The 18,234-nt window shown below is 35.8% G+C and overlaps 1 protein-coding gene across 5 annotated transcripts; it reads left to right on the forward strand.

Moving 5' to 3' along the window:
* The first annotated feature begins 11,335 nt into the window (after positions 1-11,335).
* LOC142610112 (GDSL esterase/lipase CPRD49-like) lies at positions 11,336-17,853 on the forward strand. 5 transcript variants are annotated; one of them, XM_075781831.1, is made up of 10 exons: positions 11,336-11,558; positions 12,170-12,247; positions 12,740-12,880; positions 13,199-13,294; positions 13,395-13,543; positions 13,853-14,051; positions 15,701-15,802; positions 15,918-16,012; positions 16,121-16,315; positions 17,019-17,853. In XM_075781831.1, the coding sequence occupies exons 1-5, from the start codon at positions 11,448-11,450 to the stop codon at positions 13,395-13,397; spliced, it is 429 nt and encodes a 142-aa protein (XP_075637946.1). In that variant the 5' UTR covers positions 11,336-11,447; the 3' UTR covers positions 13,398-13,543; positions 13,853-14,051; positions 15,701-15,802; positions 15,918-16,012; positions 16,121-16,315; positions 17,019-17,853. The 5 variants fall into 5 exon arrangements, with proteins under 5 accessions (XP_075637946.1, XP_075637945.1, XP_075637947.1 ...); XM_075781830.1 differs by lacking the exons at positions 15,701-15,802; positions 15,918-16,012; positions 16,121-16,315; positions 17,019-17,853 and having other exon boundaries at positions 13,853-14,175; XM_075781832.1 differs by lacking the exons at positions 15,701-15,802; positions 15,918-16,012; positions 16,121-16,315; positions 17,019-17,853 and having other exon boundaries at positions 13,199-13,274; positions 13,853-14,175.
* Positions 17,854-18,234: the final 381 nt, after the last annotated feature.

Here is an 18,234-nt window from a genome sequence, read left to right on the forward strand (position 1 = left end):
TGGTGGATGGTCTCCAAGAATCGACGGAAGAGGCAATGTTGAATTGGAAAGTAAATGGTAGCGCTCTAGTTCTAAAAATCTATGAAAAAGTAAAAATGAAAAGGACAGGCCACAGGTATATATAAAGGAAACGACACGGAAGACGAAGGAACGCATCGGTACGAGCAATTAACCAATGAAAGTGTGCCACGTGCCCCTACTACATTTCATGCACTAGTCTTTGTTAAGACATATGTGATTGGATGTTAGGAACATATGTCAACATTTTATGTATTGGCTAATCATTTGACAAAATGCACTTTACTTGTAATTTTTTAGATCTAGGATATGTTTAATGCTTCAAGAAATAAGGTTTTAAGTTCAAGTGTTAAAGCCATGAAATTTTGTCCAAGAAACAAGTGAAGAAGTGCTATTCATTAAGCTCGACAGCTAGCATCTATCGAGGTTTAAAAGAACTGTTTAAGCCTGAGGCTCAACAGTTGCTCAACAACTAGGGTATCTATCGAGGTTTATGAAATTCAGATTTTCATCCAATCCATGATTATGTGTTTGGACTTTCTTTTCTCACAACCCTAAACATATATAAGAATTATTTTACGGGTCCTATCAGGTTTTACAGCCAAGAGCATAATTGCATAAGAGCATAATTTCTCAAGTGTGACCGGAAACCTAGTTTGCCCTAGTTCTTGAAAGAAGCTACTATGTTTGTACACCGTAGGATTTTGTGACCAAGCAACTTTGTGATTTTCGTGTTGAAGAATAGAAGAACTTTTCAGCCAACATCCTACTCAAGTTAGTGATCAAGTCGCATACTAGGATCCGCGCATCTATTGGTTAGTCACGTACTGGGAGCCGTGCAATACAAGGAGAGATTGTCACTACAAAACAAGTCCAATTGGGTATTAATGTAAAGGTTCAATTGTAGGTTGGTATAAGGTACTGGGATTCCTTTACTTGTAACTGCTTGTTTTGATAATAGTGGATTCTCAGGAGTGGTGACCTTAGAATCACTTGATGGGATTTTTGTCATGTAGGTTTTTCCCATTCGTAAACAAATCACCGTATCATTTAATTTCTGCTGCATATTTAGTTTATTGGTGATTTTTTTGTATTGCCACGCTTGTTGCATGTAATTGAACCTAATTAATTCACTTGGCTAATTAATTGGTTAATTTATCACAAGGGGTCAATACATTTTTGGCCTATCAAGTGGTATCAGAGCGGACACACTCTGATTAGGTTTTAATCATTATTGTGTGATCCATTGACCCCTGTTGTCGTGGAAACTCTTGATTTTTTTGATTTGCATGATCTTATGTTGAATGATGATGATGATATTCAAGATGCCTATTACAAGCTTTATAATTTTCGTATGAAATCTCTTGAATGTTCTACAAAATTAAAAGCTAAATTTAAAAAGGTCAAACTTGAAAGGGATGAATTGATTACAAAATTAGATGAAGCAAATAATTTGAATGAGAAATTTAAAAATCAAATTTCATCTCAGGTGGAAAAAATTAAAAGTTTGGAAGAACAACTAGTTGAATTTAAAACTGAAGTTGAAAATTTAACTAGTGTCAAACTTGTTGTTGAGCCTAAATCAAAAGAAAAAGATTTTTATATTCCTCCATTTAAAATGAATAATCAAGAGTTGAAAGCTAATATTGCTAGGATAGACAAAGATAAACAATCTGATGTTAACGCTGAAGTTTCTAAACTTATGTCTAAAACTCCTCCTAGGTTGAATGAAAAATCTGAATTTGTCCCCATTTGTCATCATTGTCATATTGTTAGTCATATTAGACCGTATTGTCCTAAATTTAGGTCTTTGTCAACCTCTAAGGTTAGACCTCCTTCTAGGAAGTATAGTAGTTCGAAAACTACTCATGCTTGTCACCATTGTGGTTTTTCTAGTCACACTCATCCTAATTGTTTCAAACTATTTCCTCATAAGCGAGTGTCAAATACGTCTCATCCTTTGTCCAAAGGCTCTATACCTATTCTTGGTGAGTTATTAAAAGTTTTGAGCTTTTTAACTCAATTTCAGGGGAATTCTAATTCCACTATGTCCTTTAGTAGTTATACTAGGATACGTGTCTTTTCATCTTCATGGCCAAAGACTCATGTTGTGTGGGTGAGAAAGGAGCCTAAGACCTAATTGTTTTTTCTATTCGTTCTCTGCTTTAATTCTTTCTATCTAAAGTAGGACTCTCTTTGCTTGATTTCTTATCTGCTTTTCTTTTATGCTTTCATGCATCCGCATATTTCTTTAATGCTTTCATGTTGTTTGTCTATTTTTGTTTGGTTGTTTTGTTTTTGTTTTGTTTTGTTTTGTTTTTAAAATAAAAAAATTAAAATTAAAAAATCTAAAAAATACAAAAACAGTATGTGTTTGTGTATATTGGTACTTGTGTACCTTGAATGACCAATGAAATAAAGTTTTCTGAACTTTGTATCTTTTGTAGCTTAGATGAGCATCTCTATACACAACTAAGCAAGTGAGTTTTGTGGCTCGTGTTTATGATGAGTAAGGTTAAGTGATCTCTTGTACTTAACACTCGTATCACTCTTTTTGACAAGAAGGACTAAAAAAATCCTAAAAGAAAGGCATAAATAACCATCTCACCACTATTGCCAACCAATTATGAAATGACATCTATATGCTTCGGCATAGCAAAAATGCAATGTCATATGCTTAACATCATTGGGTATTTCTTTTCTCTCTTTTCTATACCCATGCATGATATGCTTAATAAAGGAAAAATATGCAAAGAAAAATTAAAAGCAAAAAGATCAAAATGCTTTAAAACATTATTGCAAGCATGTATACTAGGAGATGTGGGAGTTATATGATGTACCTCGAAGGTGATAGTCCCCATCAAGTAGTTATGATCGTGTGTGAGTTAAAGTGATTTACTTATATCTCAAATTGTCATAACATAAAGACACTTATGCAATCTTGTGATGTGTTCACACACAACACGCAATACTCTTTGCTACTTTTGATACATGAGCATGTACAATGTGATTTGGCCATCACAAGGTTTACATGTATTAATGTATGCTCACTAAACTGTCTAAACTTGTTTTTGAAATATAAAATTGGTTAAACTTGTTTAGTGTGTGCGTGTATTTTGGATCTAAATGCATGACATTCTTCCTGTTGAGAGATTTTTTGAGAGGTTAAAATGTTGTCTGGATCCTTGGTTGAGTTGCATGTTTGATTGCATTCATGTCTGTGTTTTTTTCTTCTTGAAAAATTGTTTTTAAGCAATCTCGACAGCTCTTTGACACCTCTCATCAACTTGGCTATCTATCGAGCTCTTCAGCTTTTTATTATTGCAATCTCGATCGCTTCTCGATAGTTGCTTGATCTATTGAGAAATTTTCTATATCCTCGATAGTTGCTCGATAGCTCATCGATTTATCGAGCTTATTCTTACTGTGGACAACTCTGGACACCTGCTCAATAACTGCATCTATCAACCCTTTTTAAAGCTCAACACCTCTCAATCTGTCGAGAATTGCTGAGCTTCTATATATAGGGTCAGCGTGATTCAGATCTCATTTCTCTCAATCTCTCTCGATTTATTTTGCCTCTTCACCTCTCAAAACCTCTCTTTCTCACTCTAAACTTCATTCTCAAGGATTTTTCAGCCTAGATCAAGTTTTTCTTCACTTGGTAAGGGTCTTAATCCTTCTTTTTCATGCATTTGACCTAACTTTTTGGGATTTTTTGAAAATTTTGGGGTTTTTCAAACTTGATGAAGTTATTGTGAAACTTTTGGGATGGGTTTTGTATTTTTGACCTTAAAACATCATGCATTGCATCACATGTGCATTATAACGATGTTTCATGCATTTTAGATGTGTGTTTACATTGTGGAAATGATTGAGTGTTGATAGGTTTAGATTGGGCTAAGCCTATGGTGTATTTTCTATTGCATATCACATGCTCATGCATTTTCATGCATGCGTACCTTTAAATTTTTATATTTGTTATATTGTATCTTGTTGATGCTTTTCTGATTGTCTCCTTCTCCTTCTCTCTTGTTTACGTTAGTTGCATCATAGCACCTAAACGTAAGTCTACTCTGTCCCGAAACCCTCTTCATTCTGGGGCATCTACCTCTTATGATCCTACCCCTTCACATATTCGGTTCCGTGATGATAAAGCTTGTAAGTATTTTTCGAAGAACTTTTCTAGACGAGGCATTCATTCAGAACACCAAGTCATTTTGTCAGACTTCTTTAACACAGACCTACCCACTATCATTCACAGTAGAGGTTAGGAGTCACTATGTGACGTCCTGATCACTTGTCCATCCATGCTTATCTAGGAGTTCTACTCCAACATGCATGGATTTGATTATTTAGTACCTCTCTTTGTCACTCATATTTAGGGTACGCGTATCGTGGTCACTTTGGATATTGTATCCAATATGCTCCATGTCCCTAGGGTAGTGCATCCTGACTACATTGGTTGTGATCATCTTAAGATTATGTCTAAAGACGAGCTTATTTCCTCTTTTTGTGAGCATCTTTCAGATTGGGGTGATCGTCAGTTTACTTCTTATTTGACCTTTGCTAAAGGTCCTAGGTTCACTAACATGGTTATGACCTTTGTTTTGCATCCTCTCTCTCATTATAACTCTATTACAGAGCCCCGTGCTTAGTTTTTGTTATCCCTTATTGAGCATCTTACTATTGACTTTTCCTCTCATTTCATTCTTTCCCTTATAGATGTCTATAAGGATATGACGACCTGTGATAAGCTCATCTTCCCTTCTGCTATCACGAGGCTTCTACGCCATTTTTTTGTTCCCCTTCCCGTTTCCAACCACTTCCATGTCATATGTGCCATAGATGCCGCTACTGTTAAATAGAGCGAGGCGTAGCTACGATCGAGGCAGTCCAGATCGACGGTTCCTCCAGCTTCTACAGCTCCATTCACATCCGTTCCTTATTCTTCTATGGGCGGTGTGACACTCGAGGACATCATGGCACAGCTTATGCGCATGGATGCTCGCCTCGACACTCTCAGTGATGAGTTATGCCAGGTGAACACCCGTGTTGGTCGTATTGTAAGACAAAAAGCTGTCATGGGTGGCTTCGTTGCTTCACCTCCTCCTACTCCAGAGGCTTCTAAGGATGAGGATGATGATGGTGATGCTGAGGATGATAGTGCTAGCTCTTCGAATGCGGACAAGATGTCTACTTGATACACTTACCCTTAGTCACTTGTGACAAAAAGGGGAAGTAGTTTTTGGATATAAGAGTAGTTATACTCATAGGGGGAGGGTTAGTATAGGAGGTTTCTGTTAGGGGGAGTGTTCATATTTTTGAGGGATGTAGTGAGGATTTTTATGTATCTTTTTCTTTTATTTCTATTTTAGATACATTCTTTTTGTACCTTAGGTCTTGTGACCATTTGACATACATTGTATTTATATTTGCTTTATATATATGTTGATGTATGTTATTTCACCTATCTCTCCATGTGTTGTTTCTTTTCTCCCTTTATACATATCTTTTTTATTATTTGTATGCAATCTTTTATTTTTGTTTCACACAAAGATGCCTTGATGAGTTTTGTTTAAGTGTTTCAGAAAGACAAGTTGTCAAAGTCTTCCTTGCCATGAACTTTTTTCTTGCAAAGTTTTTCAAGAGTTTGTGTTAAGATATATTTTATTGTACTTAACAAGTGAGTATGAGTTGAGTGATTTATGACTCCTCTCGTATGTTCATTTGTTTGTTGTGATTTTTTTCATGGATTGCCAAAAGGGGAGATTGTTAGGACATACGTGATTGGATGTTAGGAACATATGTCAACATTTTATATATTGGCTAATCCTTTGACAAAACGCACTTTACTTATAATTGGATAGATCTAGGATGTGTTTAATATTTCAAGAAATAAGGTTTCAAGCTCAAGTGTTAAAACCATGCAAGTTTGTCCAAGAAATAAATGAAGAAGTATTGTTCATTAAAGCTCAACAGCTAGCATCTATCGAGGTTTAAAAGAGCTGTTTAAGCCCGAGGCTCGACAGCTAGGGTATCTATCGAGGTTTATGAAATTATGATTTTCATCTAATCCATGATTATGTGTTTGGGCTTTCTTTTATCATAACCCTAAACATATATAAGGATTATTTTACGGGCCGTATCAAGTTGCACAACCAAAAGCACAATTGCACAAGAGCATAATTTCTCAAGTGTAATCGAAAACCTAATTTGCCCTAGTTCTTGAAAGAAGCTATTGTGTTTGTACACCATAGGGTTTTGTGACCAAGTAACTTTGTGATCTTCATGTGTTGAAGAATAAAAGAACTTTGCAACCAATATCCTTCTCAAGTTAGTGATTAAGTCCTATACTAGGATCTTCGCATTTATTAGTTAGTTACGTACTGGGAGCCGTGCAATACAAGGAGAGATTGTCACTACAAAACAAGTCCAATTGGATATTGGGGTAAGGGTTCAACTGTAAGTTGGTATAAGGTACTGAGATTCCTTTACTTGTAATTGCTTGTTTTGATAATAGTGGATTCTCAGGAGTGGTGACCTTAAAATCACCTGATGGGGTTTTTGTTGTGTAGGTTTTTCCCATTCGTAAACAAATCACTGTGTCATTTAATTTCTGCTGCATATATAGTTTATTGGTGATTTTTTTGTGTTGCCATGCTTGTTGCATGTAATTGAACCTATTTAATTCACTTGGCTAATAAATTGGTTAATTTATCACAAGGGATCAATACATTTTGGCCTATTTGTTTAGCCTGTCTAACCAAGACACATCTCTTAAAAAGTTGTGTTAAACCATCATTCTATGGTTCCGTCTAGGGAAAATGGCGACGGACCCATAGAGTGGGGGGGGGGGGGGGCAGCTGAAAAGAATAAAATTAAGATGGACGATCAGATTTTACAGAAACAACTTTGGATGATAGCATTAGGGTGATGGACGAAGAGAATAGGTAATGCGATGACGTGTAGTGAATGGACCGATTAACCTTGTTGGACAAACAAGAAGGTAGATGGACACTAAAATGGAAAGTGGCCAAAGCCACGTGGCACTTACATGGTTTATTTGGTCCTCAAGGAACATCAAATAGAAATAACTTGTGCTCCACGATTGATTCTAGTCAGCAGAATCTCTATATGGAAAGGATCCCACAAAATATGCACATTTATGAGGATCTTCTCTATAAGGAAATATTACCCTTCGCCAAGGAACCGAGGTCGGTTCCCCCACTACTATAAAAACCCAAAACCCTTAAAAACCAAGGTACGCATAATTTACCTAGCTCTAACACTCTAGAGTTGTGATAATTTTCTGACTTAACCTTTGGAGGGTTTTTTGCCAGTACCACACCTATACCCTCTTGAGGTCTTCTCTTTCGGTGTTGTGTAGGTGTTTTGAGCTCATGAGGACTCTGTGGCTTAGTGACAATTTTCAACATCGTCAGTGTGGGCTTGAAATCTAGTAATTTGAGTTGGTTGAAAAGTGAAATCACCCGTTCGAAAATTTGAGTAATAAATTTCAAATCAATAAGATTATTTGGTTCTAAATTTTTTAGCTTTAACAACCCAAAAAGTTACTTTTTTATTTTAAAATCTCACTCTATAATACACCCAACATCAAAGATTTTATTTTTTTTACCACTTCATTAAAATATTCTTTTTATTTTTCGAATTCTTTTATATTAAAATCTGCATCTCTTTCTCTGTCTCCCTTTTCCCAAGCAAAAGCAAAAACAACCAATAATCCCACCACTCACAGCCATCTCCAGCCACCACCACTATACGACCACAACTATTCACAAGTCACAACCCCTACATCACAACCACCATACTATCACTGTTAGAGATGACAACTCACTGTAACTAAGAGCATTCTCATTAAGAATTCTATAATGCTATAAATGCTATTAATAACAACCAATACATAAAAAACACACTACATCAAACATGTCAAATACTAAAAATTTTGACACCCAGCTACAATGAGCTGCTTTTGAGTGTCAAAACCAAATATTATTTTTTAATCCTCACACTCGCATGGCCTCTCCTTGTATCTCTCTTTCTCACATGTGACGCTGCCTCCTTCCCTTTTCTTTTTCACTTCTCCCTCAACCCACGCCTCAAGTCATGCCAGCATGCCTCTTCTCCTTTTCTTTTCTGGTTCTTATTCAACCCACACCACCAACTCTCTTCCCTTCTCCCACGCCTATTCCCCTCAACTTGTGCCTCTCTCTCTCTCTCTCTCTCTCTCTCTCTCTCTCTCTCTCTTTTCGAAGCTCCAGTCCACCCAAAACACCTAGACTCTGAATCACCTGGTAGAGAAGCCAAATCCCGATGCCACCACTTGGTTTCGCTGCCTGTCGTTGACCAATCGATTTTGTTCTTTGTGGGTCTAAGTTTGTGCAATTTTTGCTTCGTAGGTCTGAGTTTGTGAAATTTGTTCTTCGTGGGTCTGAATTTGTGAAATTTTTTGGTTCTTTCATGGGACTGTTCTTGGTTGTTCAGCGGTTGTGGGTTAGAGTTTGTGACTAAATTGTGATTTGATTTTGGGTTTGTGATTTGGTTTTGGGTTTATGATTTGTTTATGGTTTGATTTTGGGTTTGTGACTTTTTTGTGGTTTTGGTGGTTAGGGTTTGAGGTTGTGGGCGATGGTGGCTATGGTAGTGGGTGTGGGTAGTGGCAGTGGGTTTCGGTTCTGCAGTGGCTTGGGTTTTCTGATGGTGGGTGGTGGCTTGGGTTTTCTGATAATGGTGGTAGCTGGCAATGGCTATGGGTGGTGGCTTGGGTGTTTTTGTCTGGGAGAAAAGATATACACAAAGAAAGAGAGAGGAAGAAAGAAAGAGAAAGAGATGCACTGACAATAAAAATATAATAAAAAATGATAAAGAAATAATATTTTAATGAAGTGATAAAAAATATAAGATGTTTGATGTTGGGTATAATATAAAGTGGAGTGATAAAATAAAAGAAGTAGTGTTTTGAGATGTTAAATGTTATATTTTTTTAGCATTCTTGATGAGAATGCTTTAAGTGTCAAATTTTTTAGCATTTGAGAGTTTTGATGTAGTGTGTTTTTTGTGTGTTGGTTGTTATTATTAACATATTTAGCATTATAACATTCTTGATGTGAATGCTCTAAGTCTAGGAATACCCAACAAATGGCAAAACATTTTACATCAATCTTGTTTTTTGTTGTAAGAGCATTCACAGCAGTGGAGCTAAATAGCTATATTGCTATTTTAGCTCCACTCAAACCTCAAAAATCCACTTGCAGCAGTGGAGGCAAAGCTAAAATTTTTTAGCTTTGTGCTACAGTGCTCATGTATCAATACATGAGCACTGTAGCTGAAAGTTATAAAAAAAAAAAAAAAAAATTTATTCAGGCATGGATTAAAAAAATGATAGATCAGCCCTCTCCAATTTCCATTTCACGCTACTCTTCAGTCACTCCGAACCCAAATCTCTCCATTTCACTCTCTCCTCTCTCTTTCTCTTCACAATCACTCCCTGAAGCACACCGCCGGCGCCGAAATCTCTCCATTTCTGAACCGAAATCTCTCCATTTCACAATCACTCTTTGAAGACCCAAGCCGACGCCAAAATCTCTCCATTTCTGAACCGAAATCTCTGAACCCAAATCTCTCCATTTCACAATCACTCTCTGAAGACCCACGCCGACGCCGAAATCTCTCCATTTCTGAACCCAAATCTCTGAACCCAAATCTCTCCATTTCACAATCACTCTCTGAAGACCCACGCCGACGTCGATCAGCTGAGACCCACGCCGAAGCCGATCAGCTGAGACCCACGCAAGCTCACCGCCGATCAGCTGAGACCCACACCGACGCCGTCTCAACCCTCAGCCCACGCCGTCCAAGCTCTCAACTCTCTCAAGCTCGCCGCCGCTGGCCCTTGCCGTCTTCCTCTCGGCCTCAGACCCACGCCGTCCAAGCTCTCAAGCTCACCGCCGATCAGCCCTCTCAGCTCAGACCCACGCCGATCAGCCCTCTCAGCTCAGACCCACCTCTCTGTTTCACTTCAGGCCAGTTGAACATGGATGTATTGACAGAACGCATTTGTATTGGACAGAATGTATTGGGAATTTTCTGTGTGCAGGGTAGTTTACATTTCTTTTTGGCTTTTGATTCAGATCATCCATGAATGGACTGAATGTATTTGTGATAAAATGTATTGGAATTTTTCTGTTTGCAGGAATTTATTGTATGGTTTTCTTTAAGCTACTGTTAAATTAAGCATTTATGTTCAAGTCACCCTATTTAATCAAATCATTTTCTTTGAGTTTTAAAAATCTAATATGGATTTCATAACCATGATATTACTAAAAAAAGAACCAAAATGAAGTTTGTAAAAAGAATCACATCCTACACAGTTTCTAGAATACACGTTTATACAGAGAAATGTTGGTTGACTGATTTCATCTCTGTCCATCAACTAGTACTAAAAAAGAATTTAAGTTTTGATATAAAGATTAGATTGGGAATTGTTTGTATATATATAATTTGGAGTTAAAATAAAATATTATTGTTACGCTATCATGATGATTGAGAAATTGTTTTAGTAAAAAAAAAATGTATAAGTATAATTTGGGCGGTGGTGGAAGGGTCAGTGGCGGCGGCAGCTGTGGTGGTGGAAGAATCGGTGTTGGTGGTAGTGGTGGCGGTGGCTATGGCAGTAGTGACTGCGGTGGTGGTGGCAGTTGCGGTGGTGGAAGAATCGGCGGCGGTAGCGGCGGCGATTGCGGTGGCGGTAGCGATTGCGGTGGCGGTGGAAGAGTCGATGGTAGCGGTTGCGAGTAATTGTGATGGTTGTTTATTGTAATGAATATATTATTTTATTGTAGTGGATATATTATTTTATTGTGATATTTATATTATTTTATTGTGTTGAAAGCTAAAATAGATCCACTGCTGCAGCATGTTTTGTAAAGTAAATAGGTAAAATAGATAAAGTAACTTTTGGTGGAGCTAAAAAGCTAAATTTTTAGCTCCACTGCTGTGGATGCTCTAATACTTCTTGGGCTCCAGTATTCCAGTTTACTTCAACCGTGAAAAACTCATGTCATCGAATAAGAAATCTAGGTTTTGCATTTCACATACATTAAAAGCTAATTAATATTTTAGCTTAATGAAAATCAGAGTAATTGCAATGAAGCGGATACCATAAAATCTATAAAAAAAAAATAATAATAAAAAAAAAACAAGTAACGAGTTTGTTTTATTAAAATTATTTTAAAAAATGTAATAAAATTGTTAACATATTTTTTATTTTTTTGGTAACGCTGTTGTGTAACAATTTGTTATGTCCCAAAAAAAAAAAAAAAAAAAAATTTCAAATCGCAATCAGACCTCAGGTTTCCCTTATCCGGTTATCCCCTATGCGTGTGTCTGACAGAGAGAGGTAAACAGAGATGGTTGGGCCAATGAGACCTCAGTTTGTTCTATTTGGTTCATCCATAGCTCAACTCAGTTACAGTAACGATGGATGGGGTGCTATTCTTGCTGACAGATATGCTCTTAAGGTACTTCTTCAACTTCTTTCCTTCTTCTTCATCTTCCTTTCTTCTTCTTTTTTTCTTTTTTTTTTCCTTCAGTTTCTGGGTCAATGTAGTCATGTTTGATGTGAAAGATAAGTACACTTTTTACTTTTTTGCAACTTGGTGAGGTGATTAGTCAGTATTTTTCGCATTTTGTTGGTTGGGGGATCGACAAACTTTTACTTGCTAAAATGGGATCCACAAATAGCAAAACTTAATGTCAAAGAGACACCATGTTAGCTGCAAGGAATAGTATAAACCAGAATTATTGTGTTTAGCCAAAGCCTTTTAGCTCACGTGGTATCTCGGGGTGTTTGTATAATAGCTTTGGCAAAGTTCTTAACTTTGAATCTGGTTCTTAGAGATAAGACTGCAAATTGTCTATTCGATAGCTTATTAAAGTAAAAGAAAGAGTTACTGAAAATTTTACTTTTATTCGATAAGAAGATATTCAAATCAGGATGAAATTGTTTAACTATAAATGATCAGATTTTTCAACAAACTAAGGTTCTTGACATTTTCTAGTCCAATAAATGTTGTGCAATTGCTTCTATGTTTTACTGGCATAACTGATTTCAATCTGCAATTGAGTATAGGCAGATATTTTGTTGCGAGGATACAATGGTTGGACTCCGAGGCATGCTCTACAGGTTTTGGATCAAGTTTTTCCAAAGGTATTGTGTAATTTTACTGTTGAATTTTAAGCATACTTTAATTTATAGTTTTATATGCTCATAAAAATTACACATGCAGGGCTAAAATGTTGATACCACTGTTTTTGAAATTATTTTGCAATCCACCACTATTTCTGAAATATGCAAAGATTTACCATTAATTGGAAACTCGAGTTTGAGTTCCATGAACTTGAGTTCCATGGAAAAATTTTGAAATTTTTTTATGGAACTCGAGTTCCATAAAAAATAGCACAGCAAACTTGAAAGCTATTTTTTAAAAGAACTCGAGTTTATGTCGTAAACTCGAGTTTTACAAATTCGAGTTTAAAAAAGGTGATAGATTGCTAAATATTTCGCAAACAGTAGTAGATCCATACATATTTTTCTAAACAGTGGTATATGGTCATTTTGGCCTTTATTTATTAGCATATATTTACATTTCCTCCTTATAGGTGTGTACTTTAATGCTTATCTTCTATAATTCCATTTAAGGATGCTGCTGTACAACCTTCCTTGGTGATAGTCTACTTTGGTGGTAATGATTCAATGCTAGCTCACCCATCCGGCTTAAGCCCTCATGTACCACTTCCTGAATATGTTGAAAATATGAGGACTATTGCAACCCATCTGAAGGTAATCTTTCATGCCACAGTAACACTTTATTGTTATTTGAATGTGTATAAATAGCTGATCCATTTTGAAAAATAGGACTTCTTTTCTTTTCTTTCTTAAAAAATATATGTTTCCCACTGATTGTCAATCAATTCTGTTAAATATGTGGTAGCCTGCCCAAGTCAGAATCATTATAAACTACTATAATTTTTGGTGACATTTATTTGGTGCAGTTTGCGTTGGCCACTATTCTCAAGCAGTGCCTGAAGCAAACATGATTTGCACTACCTGATTATGTAATTTGGTGCATATTCTAACAAGGGTCTCTTTGATTTCCAGAGCCTTTCAGAGAAGACTCGCATTATCTTTCTTAGTGCTCTTCCTGTCAACAAGGCAAAAATTCGCGAGTATATAGGTGTTTATAGCAACAATCTTGTAATTGTTTGTCATTGTTTCCTAGAGCATTTCTTAGTTCTAATATCACATTCTAAACTGGAATCCGTCAGTTTCTAATGGAATATATTTACTGGAACAGTAATGACGTAGCTGAGTTGCGAACAAATGAGTCTTGCCAAATATATTCTGAAGCTTGTTTAAATCTGTGTCGTGAGATGGACATTAAGGCTATTGATCTTTGGACCGCAATTCAGGAAAAAAAATTGGTTGGGCAACTGATTGCTTCACGTAAGTTTGCTTACATGAGCGGTAGCCTGTAGGTTTTTTTTTGGCAGTGTAAATAAAATATTAAGCCTCAATATATAACATTAATAGAAGTAGTAAAAAAAACCTTGTTACTTAAGCAAAGGATAGAGAGTATGATTGTGGATAAAATAGAATGGCTAAAAGGAATAAATATGGCTGACCTTGACTCGTTTGTTGAAGATATATAGCTAAGCTCAAAATTTTGGGACTAAAACTTTGTTGTTGTTATTGTTGTATATAAAGCATTGCAATCTTCGATTTTACTTTGACCTCTCTGGGATTTCTATCCAGGGATGGAATTCATTTATCTTCTGAGGGGTGCAAGATAGTGGCTATTGAAGGTTTTTAGAGAGGCCGACTGGGAACCAAGTCTACTCTGTAAGTCATTGCCAACTGAATTTGAACAGGTGTTTGAACCCAAATATTTGATGAGAAGACCTTATCCAACATCTCCAACGCCTGCTTCCTCAGACACGTGAAACAGGAATAGGTCCTAAATATATTGAATTAATTTTTTTTCCATAGCAAATATATGTTTGTACTTTGCAGTTCGAAACTTTAAGATTGGTATTGCTAAAATTAAAGATTAAATTGATTGCAATCGTGTTCTTTCTTTTCTAATGTGTTGTATGTCTTTTTTTTTTCTTTTCTTTTTTTCATAGGAAAATGTTATTTGCATGGTATACACCCTCTATTTGAAATTTGTTTTTTTGAATTAAAAGTTTCTATCTACTTTTATCTTAAAATAATTAAAAGAAACCAAGAAACCACCCCTCACATGTAAAATTATAGAAGATCCCATTTAAAATTAAACAATTCCAACTGAGTATGATTATATGTGTAAAAGCGTCTACCATACCTGAAATATTAAAATTAGTAGATATGATAATTGGCCGCAATTATAATGCAAGAGTAGTATGCACAAAAAATATGCAAAAAGAATTATCTCAAATGAAGTACAAGTACCTACCTGATACGACTACAAGTTTGTCTGGTTCAAAGCTGCATTCATGTGAGTTATGCTCAAAGCTCTCTAATTATTCTAGTGAGGTTCACAAATACTCTTTTGTAAAAAACACAAAAAAATTCTCTTGAATGATTTTTTTTTTTTTTTTTCAGCTTACCAAACATGTTTTTGATTCTAAAAAATCAATAACAATAATATTGTTTGTTGTTACAGTTTTTAAAAAATAAAACTACATTATTAGTCCTTGAAGTTTACTTACCGAGTGCTATTAGTCTCTTACGCTTGAAATGAGCGCTATTGGCCTTTTAAGTTTAAAAAATGAGCGCAATTGGTGTTAATAACCATTAGTTTAATGCCTACATAGTTAACAAAACTATGACATGTCAAATTTTTAAGTGATGTGGCAACAAATTTAATATTAAAAATCAAAACACAAAATCCAACTAATTAAAAATATCCATCTACCCATTACTAACCCATTTTAAGTGACCTATTAAGAGACATATATATTCCCAATTTGAAAACTCATGATTTGAAGAGAGAGACAAGAGAGAAATCCCATCAATCTTTCACCTTTTCAACAAAACCATCCCGCCTTTAGCTCACATATAACATATTTCCAAAATCGAAAGGGCCCTGTTGCACATTGCACAACACTGCATTCCAATAAAATAGAGTGATTATCTGATAATATCTTAAATAGACACCTTTGAGTAATCATAGAAAGATGCTTCTTTAAGAGCGGAGTGGGCAAAAATTTGTTAATGTAAGAATGAGAATGGATACTGGACCACGTAAAATCTCCACCCCTCCAAAGGCAAATCCACTAGCCCTCGAGAGAAAATGTAATCAAAGAACTCTTGCATTACTAAGGTGGTCAAAATTTCCCCTATTCATTCACTAGGAAAGCGAACCACATTGAAATCTCCCCCCCCCCCCCCCCCAAACTCTCTTTTGAGCAGAAGCAGAAATTTTTGCTTTTAAACACGTTTTCGTCACTGTATTCGCATATGAGTTTGCAATTTGGGAGTATTGATTAATTACTGGTCAACGGTGTTCATATGTTTCTTATGTAATTTTTCAAGATGATGCATTTGTATTTTTTTTGTTTTTTTTTTTATTTTTAAGGCTTTGATGTTGGATTTGTATAAAAAGTTTTGCTTGCTTTGTAGGGTTTGGTGTTGTTGGGACACAAGAAGCTCATTATGGAGAAGCTTGCGGAAGAGGAGGCTGAACATAAAGTCGAGGGGGAGGCCAAGAAGGAAAAACACTTGGTAAGTCAATTTATAAACCAAATGTTATGACATGCATATGTTTTGTTTTTAATTAATTGTTATCTTCACGAATCATATGTCAATGGTTGCTTTTGAGTTTTTAAAAATAATTTAGGTGGCAGAAAAGGGGTTGTCTGCATCAAGGGCCATGTGAAACCTGCGAAGTATTTGGATTCACATGAGAAGTTTTTGATTGGGTTATGTAAAAAGGTTAAATCTTACCATCCAGAGATTTAATCCTTGGGAATTTAGGTGATGCAAATTTAGCCCATTGTGCTTTTGGTCCTAAGGTTTTTTTTTTTTTTTTTTGTGAAGCAGGATTGAAATGTTGAAAGCTAAGCAGATCAGGCTCGTACAAGAAGAAGAAAAAAGGAAGAAGAAAGAAATGGAAGAGCAACAAAAAATTGAAAGGGATAAGAGAGAGCATAGGAGGAACCGTGAAGGCACAAAACTTTTGCTCCTGAAAAGTGTCAGTACAACAAGAAAAATCAGCTTTAAGCTCAAGACTAACAGGTATCATAAAACTAGCTTGTAACCCATACCATGCATGGGATTTTTATTTAAATAAAATTTTAAATACTGTTTATTTATTCTTAAAGGAATGATCAAAAGTATAACATAAATTATTATGAAAATATATATTGATATGATATATTAATGTCAAAGTGCAAAAAAAAAAAAAAAATTAAACATATTTAAAGGGATTCTGATGTGAAGCTGAAATTAAAATAACCTAAGCTGACTATCATAATACAAAAACATGCAATGTGCCTTGGCATGAGAGAGCAACTGTAAAAATGGATGGAATCAATGTTTTGAACTCCAAAGATGAAGCTCAAACAGAATCTTTTAAATTGAAATTGATCTGGAGGTGGTCTGAATCCTCTAAACCATTCGAGGAATGGTGGGACATCTACTTGTCCTATTTCAACACCCCTGAAGCACTTCAAGGCTTGTTGGATACCTGGCCCAAGTGTTTAAGGATCATTTCAGGTATATTTTCTTTGATGTTATCAGAAACAATATACCTTTAACATGGATTGAGTTACATCTCAGGAACCCCCACAATGGATCCTTCCATAGATGTTGAACTTGATACCTTTTGTAGTATACCAATTGTTGGTTCCAACTCAGAATGTCTTCTTTCTTTGTCAAGCTATTATTAAATCTTCTCACAAGTTTACATTTTTATCTAACCAACTTTATCCTTTTTCAGGATTTTGCTTCAATGAATCTGACAGAAAAAGATGAAGGAAAAAGAGTGCAAGAAACTGAAGAACAAGGGGATGATGAAGACATATCTGCCAAGGCTCGTGCTGTACTTGATAATCTTGAAACAAGCATACCTTCAGCATCATCAAATATGGATTTCGTCAACCTGAATGAGACTTTACTGTGCATTCGCTCTTATTTGGTCAATTCTGTAGATGAAGTTCTCCTAGACGATGTTGCTCAAGGTCGATTCTATGAACTCTGTCAATCCATACTCCCCTACATGCATAAAGAAGATAGGATTGAAGGTCCAATTCATGTTCATGGACCAATATGAGAACTCTGTCAAAGACCTTTCTCAGATCAGAGATAAAAGAGAGAATTGAAGCTCTTAATCATGTCATCTCTCACACTCCAAATCCTAGAGCAGCATTCAAAATTCAAGTAGCTGATGCTTTGCAAGATTTGACCACCGCATCAAATGAATTGATGCAAGCAGAACAAGAACGTTGCAAGGCTCAAGCCAAAGTCAATAGATGTGTTCAGAAAAAGATTGAGGCTAAAGCATTTGTGGATGGACTGCTCCAACAGAATGAAGTGTCAAGACAGTCTGAGTCTCTTTCTAGATCTGAAGAAGAAATGAAGAACCTGACTATTGAAGTAGGTTTAACTGAAATAACTGGTCACTGATTCGCAGTATATTAGATAATTTTCAATTCGAGGAAACTCTTCTTAGTCTGTATTTCTTTTCTTTGACCTTATTTTGAAAAGCTAGCTTGTATAACTTTTAACTGTTTGGCAGTTTTTGCCTTTATAAATATATTTTGTAAAGTTTCTATATGCTCGCACTGTTGAACTTCTCAATCCTATTACAAATGCTAGTTTTGACCATTTATTTGGCCTTTAATATTTCTTATGTGAATAAGCCAATTCATTCGGCCAAATTTCCTTTTAGTATGGGGCTAAATGGCCTTTATTTATTTATTTATTTTAAAAGTGTGGAAATAAACAGAAAAAACAGCTCAATGATCCCATACGATATGGTTGATACGTGCCAATTTATTGAAGCTCATGAAAACATACGCTATGTACTTGGTGGTTCAGAACTTAATTAATAAAAGTTCATTCAGGTGGATCTTGTCGTGTTCGAGATTAAAACATAGGAATAGCGGCATCGACTAAATTGACACGACACTAGAAATGTTCGGACTAAATTGACA

The sequence above is a fragment of the Castanea sativa genome, chromosome 9 (genome assembly GCF_040712315.1).
Source record: "Castanea sativa cultivar Marrone di Chiusa Pesio chromosome 9, ASM4071231v1".
Classification (NCBI taxonomy): domain Eukaryota; kingdom Viridiplantae; phylum Streptophyta; class Magnoliopsida; order Fagales; family Fagaceae; genus Castanea; species Castanea sativa.

Coding starts and splice junctions, on each gene's coding strand:
- LOC142610112 (XM_075781831.1), top strand. CDS start 11,448: ATGGTTGGGCCAATGAGACCTCAGTTTGTTCTATTTGGTTCATCCATA. Junction 12,248..12,739: donor TGGATCAAGTTTTTCCAAAG/GTATTGTGTAAT, acceptor ATTCCATTTAAG/GATGCTGCTGTACAACCTTC. Junction 12,881..13,198: donor CTATTGCAACCCATCTGAAG/GTAATCTTTCAT, acceptor TTTGATTTCCAG/AGCCTTTCAGAGAAGACTCG.